At 35.4% G+C, this 22,906-nt stretch overlaps 1 protein-coding gene across 1 annotated transcript in view; it reads left to right on the forward strand.

Annotated features, from left to right (window-relative positions):
- Positions 1-22,906, forward strand: part of MALRD1 (MAM and LDL receptor class A domain containing 1) — a 690,246-nt gene that overhangs the window by 197,662 nt on the left and 469,678 nt on the right. The window contains exon 19 of the mRNA XM_063611006.1: positions 13,992-14,079. Within this exon, the coding sequence (XP_063467076.1) occupies positions 13,992-14,079 (88 nt within the window). The remainder of the gene's footprint in view (positions 1-13,991; positions 14,080-22,906) is intronic.

Genomic DNA, 22,906 nt, shown 5'->3' on the forward strand with positions numbered 1-22,906 from the left:
AACTGCATTTATTCTTCAACTCACTGGTTCCTTAGGCTTCTTATCTTTCCTTGCACGCTTAGATAATTTTATTTAAAATTGATTTTTAGAAGTTTAGTTGCTGGAAACAGTGGCTGTCACTTGTAAAACCAGTACTTTGGGAATTCAAGGCAGGTGGATTGCTTGAGTCTGGGAGTTTGAGACCAGCCTGGGAAAGATGACAAACCCCATTTGTACAAAAATAAAAATATTAGCTGGATGTGGTGGCACACGCCTGTGGTCCCAGCTACTCCAAGACTGAGGTGGGAGGATGGCTTGAGTCCAAGAGGCAGAGGTGTGAGCCAGATCATGTCCTGCACTCCAGCCTTGGCAACGGAGCCAGACTCTGTTTCAAAAAAAAAAAAAAAAAAAAAAAGTCTAGTGAGATTTGATTTCTGTGTGATTCAAAACTAGGGGAGCTCCAGGGCTAATGACTTTTAAAAAATGGCCTTTGCTACTTGCATTTTCTATGAAGGCAGCATACACAGCAACGTGCAACATGCAACCTAAAAACCAAGCTATTTAATATGTAGCTTAGATTTCAGGTTTGATTGTCTTTGAGGTTTGATTGTTGCAGAGATCAATTGCCAGACCACATATAGACTAATTCTGCATTTGGTCTGTTTATCATATGAAACATCCCAGCCTTGGGTATAAATTAAGAGCAAATACAGGTGTCCTTGTCAGGTGGTTGCTTCTCTGCACCTCCCATAGGTGGCCAGTGAACTAAGACCATCAAGAGAGAAGTCAGAATAGTATCTTAGATGACGTTAAATTACGTTACAGTAACTCATGAACTCTGTCAGTGAGCTTGCAGCATTGCTGGAGCATACCTCTTAGAATCCAAGGGATGAAAAGCAGGTACAAATAAATTGTGTATTGAGTGGATTTCAGACTGCACTAGTATTAATTTTGTTTCAATGTTGAAATGTTGTCATTGAAGAAGTCCTAGATTCCACATGAGCTTATACACTGAGAGTTCACAATGAGATGCAGCATTATTTTTAACTATAATCTGGGTAATGTGAGGAACTAGAGAAAGCAGAATAGATTCTTAGGAAGTAGAAATAAAAAGCTCATCTGAATTACAAATGATTTTTTATGTAGGCTTTAGCTGGTTTTATAGCAGACTACAAGGTACAAACTGAATCTTCAATAGACTAGGGAAAACATAGCAAAAATTTTCTTTTGAGCAATAAAATAAATAAATGTATGCATACTGTATTCTTTCCACATTGCATGGTTGAATAGAAATTTGATTTAAAAGGAATTGATAATTCACTATTATCTCAGTTATCAGGTCAAGTAATTTATATTCCTAGGACTTTTATTTGCATGTGTGTGAAAAATTATAAAATATCTCAGTTATCAGGCAAAGGACTTTATATTCCTGGGAATCCACTTGTTTTTAACACAGAGCTTAGATTAGTAGCTCTTAAATTTTCCTAATTATCAGGAAAACCTAAAGTCTTATACAAAAATGTAGATTCCCTACAAACACCAATATTGAAAGCTCCAGAGGAGAATCCTAAGAATCTGTATTTTTAGCAAAAGCTGTTAATGGTTCTGATGGAAAGAAAGACAAATTGGGAAAACATTAGGTTAAATGATGTGTAAAGTAAGTGCCATGCTATTGAATGTCACAATATATTTTAAAAACTTATTGAGATGAATTTCTTGAGATGAATAAATGTGACAATTCATTCTAGCTTATCTCCTAAATAGCATCAAGGACCCTATATTCTCTCTTTAAATTTCATTACAAAGATGCTAACTTAAATGCAGTCAGTGGAAGGTAGCTGAATTATAAAAAATGATGATGTGTCAAACAGTTAATAAGAGCTTTTGTTAATGGTGAAGATTTAATCTGTGCTTTTAGTTCAGTAGAAAGGAGAGGGTGTCAATACAGTATCTCTTTGTAGTTGGTAGACAACTGACTGTATTAGTTTGCTGATACTATCTCAATAGAATATTCCAGACCTCTTTCCCTCTACTTTATCTTCTTAGCAAACACTTCTATCCTTCATTTTGTTCAAGTAGATTTCCTTTCCTGATAACCATATTTTGATAACCAGCTAGCATAAATATTCAGATACATGTAGAGTTATATTTTCACTTTGTATTAAGTAACTGGCATTTTGTTTTATGGTTACGTTCCGGGGATACTGTCCAGGTCACTGAAGACCAGACACAAGCTGAATATACCCAGAGGGGGAGACACTATAAGAGGCTGACAAGAGGTGCTAGTGCTTATTTTCTTTTGCTGTAAAATGCCTGGGCATGAAGGGGAAAAAGCCTGGATGTAATTTGATCTGGAATTTCTGATCTAATGCTTTAAAGGGATTTCTGATTTGAGGCACTGCTTGAGACAAACTCATCCTCTTAAATAGGAGCCTGGGGCAGTGGCTGGACACCAGAGTATAAGAACAAAAAATAGAATTCAGGCTTAACTTGTGACAGATGAAGCTGAGGTGATTGCTTGAATATTTACCCCAGGCATAACTGAGATAAAGGACCATCCTGTTGAGCTGCCAGCTAATGCAATGAGAACGGTTTTGATAACTAATTCCCAGTTTTCAGGGAAAGTAGTATACTAATTTGTGATAATTGAATACTTAATTTTTATTTTTGTATGTACAAAAATATGCTTGATGAGTTTGGGAAAAGCACTGATAGACAATTTCATCAGTTTGATATAAAGGGATGCTCTATCACTTAGCTTAATATGAATATGTGGCTCTATACAACAGTGTGTCTTTTCTCTTTAGTTGTGTGGCTTACTGCCATCAAAAATCCCATTATACAAATGTGTATAGTGAGAAAGGCTGCCACCTGGTTTAGTGAAATTATGATGAAAGATGTTCAGCAAAACTTTGACCAAATATATAATCAAAAATACTTAATTTGCACAGCTAGTCTACATAGTGCCTAGGATCTCATGAACTGAAGATCCAGAAAGTTCTTGCAAATGGAATTTTTTTAAATAGAAAAGCCAAAAGGCTTGTTGGTTGTACTACTGCCACATCTTCACAAACTGAAAAAGAAATACAAAAAGAAAAAGCCTTAAGAAATTAATGACCCTCAACATGTTCAAAAACTAAATTACTTCATTAAAAATATTCTCTTAACATTTATCGCATTAATAAATCACATAAGTAATGAAATATCTCTTAAATATTCAAGGACAACTTGGGTTGCAAGGGCTTCCCAAGGTATGAACCACCAAAGAGATTTTACTCTAGATTTGTAGAATTAAAATTATCTATTTTTTTCAAGCAGTTAAGGAGTGATGTTTAGTTTCTATGTTAAAGGGTTTGCAACATTTATGAATATTCCTGTGTTCTTATGATTCTTTGGTCTTGTAAGGTCTGTTTTATATATATTAGCCTTATTGTAAGGAGAAATGTCTGTTATACATTTTGATGAGCTAAATTCCCCCACCCCCAAACTACATTATAATGTGCATGTTATGTCACAGTTAATGTTCAACATACCCTCAAATACCATTTTGGGAATCAGAGGCTTAGGTGACACCAAAGTATTTCCACATGTAAGTAATAAAAAAGATAACGTTAACATTATATTTTTATTTTCAAGGAAGTCAAATTTGAAGAGCAATTACAAAGTGGACAGGAACTTGACAAAAAAAAACTGTAAAGTTACATTTCAAATGAAACACTAACTTTTAAAGAAGAAAATGTTATTAACAGCATTAATTTTGTTAAAATAAAAACTTTACCCACATTAAATTTAACATAATTTAATTGAGCAAGGAAAGATTCATGAATTGGGCAACACTCAGAACCAGGAGAAGTTCAGAGAGCTCCACCCAGTAACATGGGCAGGCAGTATTTGTAGACAGAAAAAGGAAGTGACATACAGAAACAGCTTGATTGGTTAGAGCTCAGCATTTGCCTTATTTGAGCATGGTGTGCTAAGGCCTTTGCTTTATATGAACATGGTTTAATCATTTGAGCTGAAGTTTGGTTGCTGTGATTGGCAGACACTCGGTTACAAGAGTATACTCTTAGATTGCAGGTTGTTTACATACTAAGGTTGCTGTTTGCTATGTAGGGATTCAAAGTACTGACCTAATAACTGTGGAGGAAGCTTTAGGCCAAATTTAATTTAATCTAACAGTTTCAAAAGCAGGTGTTATTTTCACTAAAATGAGATTTTAAAATCTAAATTGAAAAAAGTGTTTATTTTGGAAAAACATTTATTATACAGAACTTGTTACTCTTGTAACGGTCCAAAGTCAGTTAGAAAATGAATATTAAGGTGCCATGAAAAAAAAAATAGAGTGTGACACATGTAGAAAATGTTACATTATTATTATAGTGCTAACCACTTGGTAGATGTTACAATTTTATAGTAAGAAGTAATAGTTGTTTAAATATAAATAACTGTTTAAATTGGTTTTGTATTATTTGTATAGCTTCCGCTGTCATTTAACACCTATTGGTGACTATGTGATCAGTAAAAAAAGCAAGAAGCCTAGTAAAAAAGAACGTGAAAGTAAAAATTTGAAGCATTTGGACTTTTTAAACCAGTCAAGAATTAGACTCTTTGACTATTTGGACATCATTTAAGCAATGGTCTTTCTATGGGCCTATGGATGAGTTATTTAAATTTTGTGGGTCTCATTTATTCAAATCTGAACTAAGAATTTTAGATTCTAAATGTTCTCTATGGACCCATTTAGTATTAAAATGATAGATTTTAAAAAATATGTTGTAAGACTGGCCACAACTAATAGCTATTATACACATATATAACATGTATGATGTACATGTATATCATATATGTGTATATGTTTTAATTTATATATTATTTTATAATATAAATTTTATATTTTATATTATGTATTATATTAAATATAATATTTACATGATATATAATATAAATTAAAACATATACACATGTGTTATATATGTCTCTGCACATATACATATATATGCACACACATATATGTCTGTATGTGTGTATATGTATTTCTTTTAATTCATCTAACAAATGAAATTGATATTACTCCTGATAGAAAGTGATGCTTGATAAATAACTGAATATTGAAGGAAAGGACTTGGAAATGCAGGCATAAGTTGGGGAATGGAAAAAGGAGGACAATCATGGCAAAACTATATAAATGTAGGTAGAAATCAAATTGGAATCCAGGAACTAGGCCATGTAAGGAAGAGAAAGACACGGTTTCAAAATAAAAGGATGCAGGATTTATCAGCAGTTTAGATAGTAGTGTGAAATATTAGCGTAATTAGTATCTTTGGCACATTTTTTTTTTTTGATAATTGTATGTCATTTAAAAACAGGTGGGATATGGCATGGCACCAAGCATAACACCAACAGTTTTAGTTGAAAGGAGAAGTTTCATTTTTTCTAAAATAGATTAAGAGCTTATAATGTGCTAGTTACTGTGCTGGATGCTGTGTTTGAAGCGCTTGTGTCCTTCAGCATCCCTTCTGGAGATTGTCCTTAAAGTCTCATAGAGAAGACAAACATTAAATGCACGAATACTTATGTGATTATAAACTGTAAGAAGTTTGTAAAAATAAAAAGAAAATAGCCTCAGCTTGAGTGGTCAAGGAAGGCTTCTCTGAGGAAGTAACATCTAACCTGGAACTTCAGATACAATTTCTAATTCACAATAACTAATGGGTGGGTATATGGGACATTGAGCTGGAACAAAAGACAAATGTGGGTTAATTAAGGTTTAAGTAGGGTTTAAATCTATCTTTTTATTTCTGCTTTAGGTCTACATCAGTGTTAAGTTGCTACATAGAAACATAAAAATAGGGGTAAATTTGGGATTTGGTGTCTCCTTTTACAAAGAGAATGAAAGGCATATGATTTTTTATAGAAAGACTTGTATATTAAAATAATAAATTAGAGTTCAGCTCTTTTCTTTAAATATTACCTTTAATGGTATGGAAGATAAAATTAGTCTGATGGGAAAAAAATGACATTTAAGAATTTTAAAACTATGCTTCCTAAATAATTTAATTTTGGCATATGTGAGCCTATTGATTGGACAGTAGTACATTGTATTCTGTTAAAATCTTATTATACCTTATGTCATTTTTAAATAATAAAAACACAATTAACTGAAAAATTGAATCAATAGCTCTGAACCTTCTTCACTTTTTTCTTGAATATCAACCAGACTTTTTTTCAATTAAATCCTTCTTTGTAACCTTTAGTCAAATAGGTTCCATATAATTTTTAGGATTGGAAAAACTGAGAATGATTAGTCCTCATTCACATAATATATGAAATGCTAAGTGGGTTACAGGGTATATGGGTTCTCAGAGGATACTTTAAAATAGCATGTGAGTGTGCAGAGTTTCAAGTAGCAAACTAATTTCAAGATGACCAACATTGATTCTTTTTAAAATTTACTTAGGCAGGTTTCAGGAAGTCATTGTTGTATATTAGAGGCAAAAACAAAAATGTGCCCCAATTTTGGCCCTTTTTTGTGCATCTAAAAACACAGTGGAAAATGGAACTGTAATGAACTTTGTGGTTTGTGAATCCTTTAAAAACCGCAAAAAGCAAATTAATCTCATATGACTTGAATGCCTAGAGATGATATGTGTGATGATATGTGTAATGTAAGACATTAGTTTACATTCCAAAGTAAAGATCAGCTCGCCACATCCTCCCTCTCTCTACCTATCTCTCTCTCAACGTGTGTATTCTCTTTCACTCAACAAGATTAGCAGAAATAATTCTCTGTAAGTAAAAAAAACATGTCTGAGGTTTTGAATGGCCCAATTTCTTAAATCGTTTTTGATTTCTCTTTTAATATTATTATTATTATTTACTCCCTGCCCTCAACACAGCAGAGGCCTTGATGGGAAAAGGCTTTGTGGGCAAGCAGCGGGTGGGTAGTCAAATCTGGAAGACTCTAACAAATGAGACTCCTTCCTTCAGAAGAGTATAAAATGAGAGATGTTATAAGGGGAGGGGAGACTGAGTTGATTTAACCATTCCAATGTGCAGATATATTAGAAAAGAATTAAGGGATCGTAATGCTTCCACAAATGAAATATTTTAACCATGTAGCACCATCCAACTGCCCTGTTTGGAGATAATTCTCCATGGATTTCTTCTGTTTGGCACAGTTCAGCCATTGTGCAAAGGGCATATTTAAATGGTCTTTACCTTGAGACATTTGCTTACATTCCAGAGTAAAAATAAGCTGTTCTTGCCAGCTCTCTTTCTCTGGAGGGGAGAATGGGCAGACATGCCAGCAGCCTATTCCAGCTAAAGCCTCCTCATTTTGTATTCCTCTCCTATGGGTGTGACTGTCTCACATGCAGGTAAACATCCAGGCCTCCTCATGTTGCCCTGTGGAAATGGAGGGTACTTCTCTGGCTGTTGCTTTTTCCTGTCTTTCTGTATCAGGGATCTAGTGTCTTATATCAGTGTATATATATGAAATCGTTGCAAATTAACTCATTAGCTTCCAAGTAGGGTAAAATCTCAGGCCCTTCATACTTTCTGACTTGAACTGCGCAAGGAATGGCAAACCCAAATAACTATGGGAAACAGGCATGGGGACATGAATTGAAAGAAGTAGGTGATATGGTTTGGCTCTGTGTCCCCCACTTAAATCTCATGTTGATTTGTAATTCCCAGTGTTGGGGGCAGGACTGGTGGGAAATGATTGGATCATGGGGGCGGATTTCCCCTTGCTGTTTTCATGATAATGAGGGCGTTCTCATGAGATCTGGTTGTTTAAAAGTGTGTCGCACTTTCCCCCTTTCCCCTTCATTGTCTTCCTCCTACTCCAGCCATGTAGGAAATGCTGGCTTCCCTTTGCCTTCTGCCATGATTGTAAGTTTCCTGAGGCCTCCCAAGCCATGCTTCCTGTACAGGCTGTGGAACTGTGAGTCGATGAAACCTCTTTTCTTTATAGATTACCCAGTCTCACGTAGTTCTTTACAGCAATGTGAAAATGAACTAGTAAAGTAGGTGAAGTTTAAAATAATGAAAGGCAACTGACAACCTTGGTGTGGGTGCATAATAGGGAGGACTAGTGTCTGCAGCAGCTGAGGAGCAATGTCTTCTTGTGAGATATCCTACTTTTAAAATATTGGCAACCAATCTGACTCAAGAGCACTGATGGAGTTAAACTAAACTGTTATGGACTGGGTCCAGCCCAAGGGCCACCATTTAGTCTTCTCTATTGTAAATGGTGAGATAGTCAAGGATGGGGATGAATTTATTTCTTCCTGATAACCATGGAATCACTTGGCACAATGCCTAAGTAGGCACACATTTTTCTTTTTTAAATCAAAAATTCTCAGCAAGCTATAAGCCAGACATTAGCTAAGAAGAAATACAATATAATGCCAAAAGATCAACATAAATTTTGTCATGATATTGTTTCCCAAAATAAGAACACAGAATTGGTAGACATCATTTTTTTAATCAGTAATCGTCTTATAGTTCTTGACTACTTATCTATCCCAGCATTTTATATTGTCTCTATTGTTACCACAATGTTATTATTATCCATCCCTTTGCCTAGTTTCTCACACAGTTTTAACATGGCACTTATGACCCTTGTTTCATGATAAATGGTTTTCATATGTCTACTATAGTAATTGAAAAACTCCAATTATTCTGCAGTTTTGTGTATGTGATAGAGTCAGCCACAGAGTTAGAATCATAAAATTTGTCAGGCCGAATCTAAGTTTTATTTCAAAGAGATTGGTTTCAGGGTTATGTAAACAATTGCAAACATGATTTAAAAACCCTTTTATATTGTATCCAGCAAATATTTCCCTCAGTATTGGCCTAAAAAGTTTGCAATTCTAAGCTGATTTTCTAAAAGCTCCCAAGAATTGTAGGTTATGTGGTGAAATATTAGATAGTTGTCTGAATGTGTTTATAAGAGTTTACTTAACACCTTAGGTGTTAAAATGGGCTAAAAGAAACCTTTATGTAATGCCTTTCATTCTGTTTGTGCATTTTTAATTATTGGAAAATCCACTGAAAAATAAGTGCGTATCATTAAGAAGTATAAGAGAGAGCATAAATATTTGTCCTCTAGGAAATTATAAGTGGATAGCAAGAGAAGATTGTTCATAGCTGAATTGAAGAATGGATTGAGATTCCTGAGATTACTATATGCCGGTTATAAAATGCCACACATTAAATTAGCAATTGAGAAAAAGACATGAAAGTAATAGACACATTGATGACTTGTGGCAATAAGTATAGAATAAATGCTTTGTATTTGTTTATTGAGGTATAATTTATATGTCAATTTTATCCTGTTTAGGTGAGCAGTTCTATGAATTTCAACAAATGTACAGTTGTCTTTTGGGATTCAGAGGATCAGCTCCAGGACTGCCCCCATGTAACTAAATCAGCACATACTCAAGTCCGGCACTGGGAACAAAATGTTGGCCCTCTGTATACACATCTTTCACAGCCACAGTACTTTTTATTGTGTTTGGTTTAAAATAAGCCACACATAAGTGGACCAAGGCAGTTCAAACTCATAATGTTTAAGAGTCAACTGTATACAGTTGTGTAAGCAACAACCACAACCAAAATAGGGTATATCTCCACCATTCCCCCAAATCTTACATTTCCTGATACAGTCAATCTCCTCTTTTACACCCCCAGCTCCTGTCAACGCAAATCTGATTTCTTTCCCAATTGATATGGTTTGGCTCTGTGTCCCCCCCAAATCTCATCTTGAATTGTAAAAATCACCATGGGTCAAGGGTGGGACCAGGTGGAGATATGGGGGTGGTTTCCCCCATACTGTTCTAGCAAGATCTGATGGTTTTATAAGGGGTTTCACCCTTTGCTTGGGTCTCATTCTCTCTCCTGTCACCATGTGAAGAAGGACATGTTATCTTCCCCTTTTGCCATGACTGTAAGTTTCTTTTTTTATTATTATTATTATACTTTAGGTTTTAGGGTACATGTGCACAATGTGCAGGTTTGTTACATATGTATCCATGTGCCATGTTGTTTTGCTGCATCCATTAACTTGTCATTTAGCATTAGGTATATCTCCTAATGCTGTCCTTCCCCCCTCCCACCACCCCACAACAGTCCCTGGAGTGTCTTGAGGCCTCCGCAGCCCTACAGAACTGTGAGTCAATTAAGCCTCTTTTCTTTGCAAATTACCCAGTCTTAGGCAGTTCTTTTTTTTTTTTTTTTTTTTTTTTTTTGAGACGGAGTCTTGCTCTGTCGCCCAGGCTGGAGTACGGTGGCGCAGTCGGCTCACTGCAAGCTCCGCCTCCCAGGTTCACGCCATTCTCCTGCCTCAGCCTCTCCGAGTAGCTGGGACTGCAGGCGCCTGCCACGACGCCCGGCTAATTTTTTGTATTTTTAGTAGAGACGGGGTTTCACTGTCGTCTCGATCTCCTGACCTCGTGATCCGCCCTCAGGCAGTTCTTTATAGCAACATGAGAGTAGTCTAATACACCAATAATTCTAACTTTTCTATAATGGCATAAAAGGAGTTGACAAATGATACAGGCTTTTGAGTTTGGCTTCTTTCACTTACTATAATGCTTTGGAGGTTCACAGCTGTTGTTGCGTACATCATTGTTCCTTTTTGTTACTGAGTGGTATTCTATTGTATGAATCTACTGAAATTTGCTTATCTGCTTACCAGCTGGGAGATATTTGGGTTGATTTGAGCTTTTGGAGATTATTAACAAAGGCTGTATAAACCTTGTTAATGGGTTCTTGTTTAGACACATCTTCATTTGTCTTGAATAAACAAATACCTACATGTGCATTGCCATCTCATATGAAAGTGTATGTTTAATTTTATAAGAACCTGCCAAATTAGTTGTATTAATATGGCTGTGCCATTTAGGATTGTCATCAGGAATGCGTTGGAGTCCCAGTTGCTCCACATAGAATATGTGCTTTTTATAAATTTTAAACTAAGATTTCTGCCTCAAATGTAATGTATCTTCGTATAAAATACATTATATTTGAGACAGAAATTCTTGTTTAAAGTTTATAAATTTATAATATATCTGAAAATATATTTATAAAACATACCAATTTTTAATGTATCTGAAGATACATTATATTAAAAACTGATATGTTATATTGGAATTGGGTAATATTTTACAAATACATGATAGCTAAAGTGAAAGTAAGCAGCAGGTTGAATTAATTCCATTTCTCTTATGGGTTAATGGAGCCTAAAACATGTGTTTGTGTGTGAGGACAATCGTTTCTATATCATTTAAAATTTTTGGTCAGTCATTCAGTTTCCTGAATGTATAGAAGGTTGAGTTCAGGAAAGTTGCTAGAGCCTCGTTAATGTTTAAGCCTCAAAGTTCCAATGTGGTTGCCAAGGCCAGTCTGTCTTTACATGCAGCAGGCGGCAGCCCCTGCAAAGAACAGCTTGGATGAGCTGGTTTACTTCATAACATTTCCAAGACGATGATAGTTCTAATATAAGTAGAATTGATCTGTACAGATAAGGCAGGTCATTTAAACTAAACTGGATTTTCACTTGCCCTTTGAGGCACTCCGTAAGGTACCAATGGGACTTAGGAGTAAAATTCGGCTTCCCTAATTTCCAGAATAGCAATACTATCTTACATACAATGTATAATGCTTGTGTTTTGATAATCTTCTATTCGTTCTTGGGAAAAAAAAAAACACCATAAATGAAAGTGACATTTTCATAATAGAGGCATTTGGGTTTATTCTTTTGGTGGTCATTTTCTTAGGACTAGTATTTTAGAATAATTTACCAAGCTTTTTTGCAAGACCAAAATACAGAGTTAAAGTAGGGTTAAACCTTAACAGTCGTAACTTTGTTCCTGAAGTGTGATTATTATCAAAAAGTCTTTTAAAAATGCTTTTCTTAAATATTCAAAAGAGATTGAGGCTATCATACAAATGGACAATGGTAGTTTCTCAAATTGTAATTATTGTTCATTAATTCTCAAGAATGCTAACATTTAGAGGTTAGCAAATTGAAGATATTTTGGTAAAAATTATGATTTAATTATGTATTAGAGCAAACCCAACTGTCTTCTGTCTTGGATTGTTTCTGTCTTCCCGTTGGCTTTGAATGCAGATAGAAACAATATTAAAATACTCCTCATGCAACGTGAAGTAAACTCCAAAAGAAAAATGCCTTGAGCAAATCACATTCTCTAACCTGTTATGGCCCTCTCTGGGTTACAGAATTTTGTCTGAAATTTTCATAAATAGCCAATTCTTTAATTTGTGACTATATAAAGACAGTAAAAAGTCTTGGAACAATTGACTCCAAACACCAGAAAGGAGCTATGAATGTGTATATATCCCTAAAGCTTGTTTACAGCTACTTATATGTACAACAACCTCACTCTCTATGAAGTGGGATGTTAATATCAATTTTCTATTCCTTCTCATTAATAAGATAATGATAATCATGAGGAGTGAGGCCAAGTCACTAGTATTTATTTTTATTTACCCTAGTTTCTTCTTTCTCTTGCTGTTTCTTCTAAGCAACTTGTTAGCATGTTCTGTGTTGTATTGCAGTGGGATTTACATATATTGGTACAGGACATTTATTAGTTATTTATATTTGTGCCTTTTCCCCAATTGTTCACCCAACTCTGTTTTTAAAAATAAAACAGAATACGTTTTTCTGTAGTATGTTCTTTCAAATTATGTCTGCTAGTTTAGGTTTATTGAAAATAATTTTATGATTAAGGACTAAACATTCTTTACACATTTTTGTTTTCTTTGCCTATAATGCCTTTCACTCATGATGGTGGTAGGGAAAAAGGATTCATTTTTATGTTTGGAGAGACTCGTTGTAAAACATCAGGACACTTCCTGTATAACACCATTAAATGTTGTTCAAACAATGTCAGGTGGACTAGTTCTATGCAGAAACATTTCCCAAATTAACTAATTTCCTTAGTAACAAATCAGGGAGAAAATCCTGGTAGACCTCAAGAAAAAGTAGAAAGTTGGGGAAAAGTGTTAAGAGGTTTGAGGTCAGCAATTTGACCTTTTAAAACTTTATTTCTCAAGGAGGATGTCAACAAATAATGTATTTGGTAACACTGAATGAAGGATAGGGCTTGAAAAGTAAAACTTCAACTCCCACATATAACATTTGTGGGGAAAATGAAATGAAAACATATGTTCATATAATAATGGGAAAACAATGTATTTTTCTAAGTTTGAGTTTGCTAGAAGTTCTTTATTATTAAATTCTGCTGGGATTCCTAGTAAGCATGCAACACATTTGCATAAGTATTAAAATAATTCATCATGATTAATTCTGTTACAGTAAATCTCAACCCTAATCACAACCTACCGTATACTACAGTGGTTTGTCTATATGTGGTATCTCGTATTTTACTAAGTTTTGGTGGAACTGCAGCTCCTGTAGCAGCACAAATGTCATCTGACTTCACTGTGATTAATGTGGCCCTGAAGGAGATGTAATCACAATTAGCCAATTTCATAGAGTGTTACAGAATCAGTGTCATGTGAGAAACATTTTAAAGCCCTTAAAACTGTATATCCTAGCAAGCAACTCTGGTAGAAAATCCAGGAAGATGAGGAGGTTTAACTTGGGAAGCAGATGACCCAGGGGGATCAGGGGACAATTATTTGCCTTCAAATACTTAAAGGACCAGAAGAGAACAACACAAATCTAGAACTAATGGCTGAAAGTTATAGGGCAGTGGATATCAATCTAATATACTGATCAAAAATGGAAACTCATCAGAAACGCAGTGAGCTGCATGGGTATAATAGGCTCAATGAAGTATGGAGGTTTCTGTTACTAGAAGTATTCAAGGCAAGATGACCACTTATGGAGACTACTGCAAAGTAATTTTTTAATGGCACAGAAGGTTATATTCGGGTAAATTTTAAATTCCTCTTAAATCCATTCCATAACTTAATTTCCTTTACCACATAAACATTTCTTATTTTTATTTTTTTAGTTATTGTTGGAGGCTTCAGTGGGAGATGGCTTCACTGGAGATATTGCGATTGATGATCTGTCATTCATGGACTGCACCCTCTACCCTGGTAAGAGAGAACATTTCAATTTGGGGTTATTTCTAAATCTGTTTACTTGGAAAACTTCCAAGGAAATCAATATTTCATTTCTACAAAGTTTCCAACATGACCTTGCTTTTATTCTTTTTCTCAAATCTATTAACTCTGGAAAAGATTTTTTTTAGATCCTTGCTAGTAATTAGTTTTAAAGTGTCAAACATAGTCAAGATGTTTGAATCACTTATGTCTGTGTCTTATCACATGCAAAATACTAGAAAATCATGTCTGAAGTTAAAATGTAATTCCATTATATTTAAGGAGTTACAATAACCAAAACATTTGCGTTATAATTACATTGCATTGGATACTTTATTAATGTCTCAGTTTACTCTCAGGAAGCACTTCAAATATTTCTAACAATTGTTGTCAACCATTTCCTCACTATATTATGGATTTATGTCTATTAAAATGACATAAATGACATATTTTCCAGATATATGTCAATTTTCAAACTTTCACCTAACTCCAGACTCATATACTCACTACCTACTCAACAGCTTAACCTGGGTGTCTAGAAGGCATCTTAAAGATAATGGGCCGGGCGTGGTGGCTCACGCTTGTAATCCCAGCACTTTGGGAGGCCGAGGCGGGCGGATCACGAGGTCAGGAGATCGAGACCAAGGTGAAACCCCGTCTCTACTAAAAATACAAAAAATTAGCCGGGCATGGTGGCGGACGCCTGTAGTCCCAGCTACTCGGAGAGGCTGTGGCAGGAGAATGGCGTGAACCCGGGAGGCGGAGCTTGCAGTGAGCGGAGATCGCACCACTGTACTCCAGCCTGGGTGAAAGAGCGAGACTCCGTTTCAAAAAAAAAAAAAAAAAAAAAAGATAATGATAGAAAATAACCTAAAATAAACACAACCCAGGCCTTGAATAGTGTTATGAGGAGAAACCCATTCTGAGAAGTGCATAGTGATCTAAGAAGACTGGTTATTAAACTAATGGAGGTTGGCACTCAGACTGAGAGCTCTTAGAGTGCACGACAAGAGGGAACATGATCTCCTTCCTGGAGTGATCAGAGGCTGGGACCCAACAACATTCTCAATTGCTGAAAACTTAACATCCATCCCTGCTCTATTATCTTAGCCTCATTGGTCAGCGGAGCACCAACTCCATCCCAGGCACAGTCAGGGGATGGGGCTGATTCCAATCTTTTCAGTTGTAACTGTGTGACACAGCTCTGATCCTACCCACCACTCAGCATCCTAACAGGATCGGTTGGTGTCACCACTCTGTGTCATGGTTTTCACAGAACTCTGGAGACAGCCAAATCCCCTCTTGAAGGCCAGTAAAACAAGAGGCAGAACTGAACAAATTTACCCTTACCACTCCATGCTTAAAAGTGAATTCCTGATTACCAGTTGCCTCTCAATCCTGTGACTCCTGTATACCTCTCTATCTCAGCAAATGACAGTTTGTGTCTAGCTGCTTATTCCATATTAACAAATCTGGTTTATACTAACAAATTTGGTTTAGTACCCACTCCTCATTGCCCTCACCACTTTACCCGTGGTCTAAGCAACCAGTGTCTATGCATGGATTATTGCAATTGCTTTTTAAATGATCTATCTGGTCCTACCCTTGAGCGCTATATTCTGAAAACAGCAGCCTACATGTTCCTTTTTAAACTTAGATGAGATTAGGCTATTCTATTGTCAGAATCTTCCTATGACTTTCTATCTCATTGAGAGCAAATCTGAAACTAATGATAGCTTCCAAGGAATAAATGACTAACCCCTTATACCTCTTGAATTCACCTTTCATTCACTTTTCCCTACTACAAAGGCCTCTTAGCTAATACTTGAGCACTTCAGCCAATTTATGGTGTATTAGTCCATTCTCACACTGCTAGTAAAGACATACTCGAGCCTAGGTAATTTATAAAGAAAGGTGATTTAACTGACTCACAGTTCTACGTGGCTGTGAAAGCCTCACAATCACGGCAGAAGGTGTGAAGGAGGTGCAAAGTCACATCTTATATGGCATAGCCAAAGAGAGTGTGTGCAGGGGAACTCCCCTTTATAAAACCATCAAATCTTGTAAGAGTTATTCACTTTCACAAGAACAGTGTAGGAAAGACCTGCCCCGTGATTCAGTTACCTCTCAATGGGTCCCTCCCATGACATTTGGGAATTATGGGAGCTATAATTCAAGATGAGATTTGGGTAGGGACACAGCCAAACCATATCATATGGTTAGGGCTTTTCCATCTGCTTTCCCCTGTTGCTGGAACAGGTTTCCCACAGATGTCTATCTGACTCCCTCGCTTACTTCCTTCTGGTCTCTGCCAGAGTTTCTTCTTCAGGGAAGCCTCCTCTGAGCACAACACACAGGCAGTTTCTTTCTTATCTGGCATTTTCTATTTCTATTCCTGATGTTATTTTTCTCCACAACACCTATCACCCTTATAGTTAAATTTCTATTTTCCCCCGTAATGATGTTAGTTGCATGGAAGCAGGTATATCACCTCTTCACTGTTTAATCTCCAATACCTACAACAGTATTTGACACGTACTAGTACTCAACAAATATTTGTTGGATGGATAAGTAGGTAATGTCAATAATTTTAGGTGTTTTATATACTCTCATTATATATTTTAGTTTTAGTTTTAACATTATTGCTAAAATATTAAGTATTTCTATGTGCCAGTTACTATATTATATGTCAGTCAGCTTTTGTTGAAAGCTGAGTCTCAGTAGCTTATGACTACGTGTATTTCTTGCTCTCAAGTGTGTGGGTTGGCATAGAGAATAAGAGCAAAGAGATAGATAGACTGACAGATAGATAGACAGACTGATAGATATTAATCATAACTGTGTAATTTTATGTAGCTCTAAGCTATGTATCTCTGTTTCACGTGGTCCTATCTCTCTGAGACCGTGGCTAAAAGACCAAGTCCCTATTTGACACATTTTGTAGAGGATGGAAAAAAAAGCATATTTGAGATTTCAATTGGGACATGGTATACATCTCATTGTGTCTGTTCATGTTCATTATCCATTGTTCAGATTCTAACAATGGGGCAGAGAAGTATTTTCTACCTACAGGGAGCTCAGCAAGGGTAGGGGAGATAGAAAATCTTTACAAGAAAGAAAGGTGATATGTAGGGACAATATTACAACTGGCCATTCATGTGTATTTTATCTTACTTAATCTTACAATGTTTTAAGAGTCTAGACGAGTGCCTGGTCCATCATAGGTGAATAGATGTTATATGTGGGGCAGGATTAATGCCTTTATTATACTAATTTTATGGAGGAAATTGAAAAGGAGATAACCTGCTCAAGGGTACGTAGCTGTAAAGTGGCAGAACGCAGTCACTGCTTCTTGGAACCATAATGTTCACCACTAGTATTATAGGGCTCATCAAACACACTAAACCTGAAAGGAAGAGGCTACAATCTCCAATTTACAGATATGAAAAATTAAAGAGCATAAATAGCGTGGATGAGAATACAAAATTAAGGACTGGATTGTGATTTTACCTAAGCTGGTCTGATTTCAATGGTGAGGGCTTTCCCCACATTGCCCCCAAATCTGAGATTAGAGAGAATCACTGTGACTTCAGAGTCAGAAGAGAACAAAAAAAGAACACAGAAAAGAAACATGAGTCACCATTGAAACTATTGTTGCCCTAATTATCTGGCTGAATCCATTCTGTGGCTCACAATTCCAAGGGGAGGTAAAACAGCTGCTAGAAGCATAGGCAGAGATGCGAAATATCAGTTACTGAGTGTTGGTCCCAATTTTCTGTTTCAAGTTTTGGAAGAAAAATAAAAAAACTTTAAAAACTGTATGAGCTGTGTTTTTTGCATTGGCTTCATAACAAAATAAACTATGGGTCAAAACCACAAGGCTTGTTGAATCCATAGGTTTGATAAACGAATTTGATAAAGGAATCTTGCCATAAGATGAAACAAAAATAAAAATTGGGCTCTACTTAAAAAAAAAAGTTACTCTTGATGCTTTCCAGTCATTTTTGTTTTTTTCATAGCATCATGTTATCTGAAGTAAGAATCACGCTTGTAACTTCACTAAGGGGCATTGATTTCCTTTTAATATTAACTGATTATTTGTTGATAGCATTTTTCTTCCTTGGCCAATAAAACAAAGCAAAACAAATAAAAACTCAAAGTCACATACACACAAACCAAAATGTTGACCTAATCCCCAAGACGTGAGTTTCTATGTTACCTACAACTTTTATTTTATAGAAAATGACTGAACAGTAGCTTATTTTACTTTTCTTCGGTACTTCAAAATCAGCCTTTTCCCCTTATGCCTGCCTTGTAATTTTAATGAAAGCAGTGTTCTCCAGCAACCTGGGCTTGAATTTCCACAGTCGTCTTTGATTGTCTTCTTAAACTTCTTTGGTTGCAAATTCCACTGACTACAACCGCAAGATATTTCTCAGACCTGCTGTTTTTTCCATTACTCTAATTCAAGACAGTGTTGACTTGAATGAAAAAGAAATATTAAACCAAAAATGTTATTAATATTCCCCAATAGTTTTTATGCCCTTAAATTAGTTTATTTTTACTTTGTCTTAAAACATCATCATTTGCTCTTCCAAGTCTTCTCTCTCATACTCTGAGCTATAGCTTTTTTCTAATTTAATTTTCAAATCATTCTCAGTTATGAATTATACCTGATTTGTTTCAATACTTTTGTAATATTGTTAATTTATTTTTCCTACTTTATTAAGATATAATTGGCAAAAGGGTATATAGTCAAGGTGTACAATATGATATTTTGACATGTCTATGTATTATGAAATAGTTACCACAATCAAACTATTAATAATTAACACATTTGTAACCTCATATAGTTACCCATCCTCTGTGTGTGTGTGTGTGTGTGTGTGTGTGTGTGTGTGTGTGTGTGTGGTAAGAGAACTTGGCCGGGCCCAGTGGCTCATGCATGTAATCCTAGCACTTTGGGAAGCTGAGGTGGGCAGATCACCTGAGGTCAGGAGTTCAACACCAGCCTGGTCAACATGGTGAAATGTGTTCTATACTAAAAATACAAAAGTTGGCTGGGCATGGTGGCACACACTTGTAATCCCAGCCACTTAGGAGGCTGAGGCAGGAGAATTGCTTGAAACTGGTAGGTGGAGGTTGCAGTGAGCCAAGATCATGCTACTGTACTCCAGCCTGGGTGACAGAGCAAGACTCTGTCTCAAAAACAACAACAACAAAAAAAGCACTTAAGATCTACTCTCAGCAAATTTCAACTGTACAATATCTTACTGTTGACTATAGTCACCAGAACTTACTCTTCTGATAACTGAAAATTTGTACCATCTTACCAACGTATCTCCATTTCTTTCATCCCTCAACCTCTGCTAACTACCTCTCTACTCTGTTCTGTGAGTTCAACTTTTAGATTCCTATTATATGTGCAATCATGCAGTATTTGCTTTCTGTGTCTGTCTTATTTCACTTAGTGTAATAGACATGGCATTATTCTAATTTCATAATGACAAGATTTCTTGATTTTTTTAAAAGCTGCATAATGTTCCATTGTACATATATGTTATATTTTCTTTATCCATTCTTCTATCTCCATACATGTTAAGTTGTTTCCCTATTGTGGCTATTGTGAATCATGCTGCAATGAACATGGGAGTTCACTGGAGTCCAGATGTCTCTTTGAAAGAGTGATTTTATTGCCCCTAGATATACACCCAGAACTGGGATTGCTGGATCATGTGGATAGTTACATTTTAAATTTTTTGAGCCACCTCCATACTGTTTTTCATAATGGCTGTATCAATTTACATTCCTACCAACAGGTGTAACTGTTGCCTTTTCTCCACATTTTCACCAACACTTGCTATCTTTTAACTTTTGATAATAGACATCCTAACAGATGAGAGTTAATATCTCATTGTAGTTTTGATTTGCATTTTCCTGATCATTACTGATAATGAGTGCCTTTTCATAAGCCTGTTGTCTATGTCTTCTTTAGAAAAAAATGTCTATTCAGGTATTTTGCCCCTCTTAAAATTGGATTATTTGTTGTTTTTTGTTTTGTTTGTTGTTGCTGTTGAGTTGTATAAGTTTCTTACGTAGTTTGATGTTAACTCCTTATCTGTTATATGGTTTGGAAATACTTTCTCTCATTGTGATTTTTGCACATGATGTAAGATAAGAGCCCAATTTCATGTTGCTTTGCATGTGGATATCCATTTATTTAACACCACTCATTGAAGAGATTATTTTTTCCCATTGTGTATTCTTGTCACTTTTTTTTTATAGATTACTTGACTGTATATGTGTGGGCTTATTTCTGTGCTTTCTATTATGCTCCATTGGTCCATGTTTCTGCTTTTATGCAAGTACCATGCTGTTTTGGTTACTACAGCATTGTAATATAATTTGAAATCAGGAAGTATGATGCCATCAGTTTTTTTCTTCTTGTCCAAAATTGCTTTAGCTATTTGGAATCTTTTGTAGTTCTCTATGAATTTTTGTCTTAGAGACAAAGATTTGAGGATCTTAGAGGAAAAGCTTGTAGCTTTTTACCATTGAGTATGATGTTAACTTTGGGCTTGTACAGGGGTTCACTTTTACCCACATCCTCCCAATACTTGTTTAAAGGATTTAAGACTGTTAATGTATTGAGGAGCATTTCTTCTATTCCTAATTTGTTTGGAGTTTTTATCATGAAATGATGTTAAATTTTGTCAAATGCCTTTTCTACATTTATTGACCTGATCATAAGATTTTAAGCCTTCATTCTGTTAATGTTATGTATCACATTTATTAATATTCATATGTGTTGAACCATCTTTATGTCCCAGGGATAAATTCCACTTGGTCATAATATATGATCCTTTTACACTGTTGTTGAAATCAGCTTGCTAGTATTTTGTTGAGGATTTTTGCATCTATATTCGTCAGTCATATTGGCCGGTAATTTTCTTCCCTTGTAGTCTCCTTTTCTGGCTTGGAATCAGGCTGAATTTTTTTTTTTTTTTTTTTTTTTTTTTTTTTTTTTTTTTGAGATGGAGTCTCACTCTGTAGCCCAGGCTAGAGTGCAGTGGCGCAATCTTGGCTCACTGCAAGCTCTGCCTCCCAGTGTCATGCCATTCTCCAGTCTCACCCTCCGGAATAGCTGGGACTACAGGCGCCCGCCACCACGCCCAGCTAATTTTTTGTATTTTTAGTAGAGACGGTGTTTCACTGTGTTAGCCAGGGTGGTCTTGATCTCCTGGCTTCGTTATCCGCCTGCCTCAGCCTGTCAAAGTGCTGGGATTACAGGCGTGAGCCACCGCGCCAAGCCCAGGCTGATCTTAAAAAATGGAAGTGTTTCTTCCTCTTCAGTTTTTGGAAGAGTTTGATAAAGATTATTATGAATTCTTTAAATGTTTGGTGGAATTTAGCAGTGAATCCGTCAGGCCCTGGGCTTTTCTTTGGTGGGAAATTTTTGGTTAATTATTCAATCTCATTACTCATAATTAATCTGTTTAGATTTTTTTTTATTTCTTATTGATTCCATCTTGGAAGGTTGTATGTTTCTAGGAATTTATCCATTTCTTTAATGCTATTCAATTTCTTGAAGTATAATTGTTCATAGCAGTCTCGTATGATCCTTTGTATTTCTGTGGCATCAGTTGTAATGTCTGTTTCTGATTTTATTTATTTGCGTCTTCTGTTTTTTTTATATCTAAAGGGTTGTTAATTTTATCTTTTCAAAAAATTAATTTTCAGTTTCATTGATCTTTTTATTTTTTTTCTTCATTGCCATTATTTTTGCTCTGATCTTTATTAGTTCCTTCTTTCTATTAACTTGGAGCTTAGTTTGTTCTTTTTCACGTTCCTTGAGGTATAAAGATAGAATGTTTATTTGAGATGTTTTTTATTTCTGAATTTTTTTTATTTTTTAGGTATTTAGTACTATAAACTTTCCTCTTAGAACTGCTATTGCTGTATCTCATAAGTTTTGGTATGTTGTGTCTCCATTTTCATTTATCTCAGATTTTTTATTTCATTTTGATTTCTTCTTTGACCTACTGGTTTTTAAGGAGTGTGTTGTTTTAATTGCCGTGTTTGTGAATTTTCCAACTTCTCCCCTGTCATTGATTTCTAGTTTCATACCATTGTGGTTAGAAAAGATGCTGGATATGACTTCAAACTTCCTGATTTGTTAATGCTCGTTTTGTGGCCCAACATATTATCTATCCTGGAGAATGTTCTGGGTGCTCTTGAGAAGGTGTATTCTGCTGCTGTTGAATGAAATGTTTTGTATATGATTGTTAGGTCAATTTGCTCTAAAGTATCATTTAAGTTCAGTGTTTCTTAATTGATTTTCTGTCTGTATGATCTATCCATTGTTGGAAGTGGGATATTGAAGTCCTTTACTATTATTGTTTTGCTGTCTCTTTCTCCCCTCAGATTTATTAATATTTGCTATATATTTGGGTTCTCTCATATTGAGTACATATATATTTATAATTATTATATCCTCTTGATTAATTGCTATATATTTATATAGTGACTTTTTTGTCTCTTTTTACCATTTTTTACTTAAAGTATATTTTATGTTATGTAAGTCTAGCTTCCTGTGCTCTTTTTTGGTTAGCATTTGCATGGAATGTGTTTTTTGTTCCTTCAGTTTTAGTATATCTGTGTCCTCAAAGTGGAAGTGAGACTCTTGTATGCAGCACATTGTTGGATTTTTTTTTTATCCGTTAAGACATTCTTTGTCCTTTTGTTGTAGAATGTAATTCACTTACATTTAAAGTAATTATTAATAGGTAAGGACTTACTATTGCCATTTAAAAATTCCTTT

This window comes from Symphalangus syndactylus, chromosome 10, assembly GCF_028878055.3.
Source record: "Symphalangus syndactylus isolate Jambi chromosome 10, NHGRI_mSymSyn1-v2.1_pri, whole genome shotgun sequence".
Classification (NCBI taxonomy): Eukaryota; Metazoa; Chordata; class Mammalia; order Primates; family Hylobatidae; genus Symphalangus; species Symphalangus syndactylus.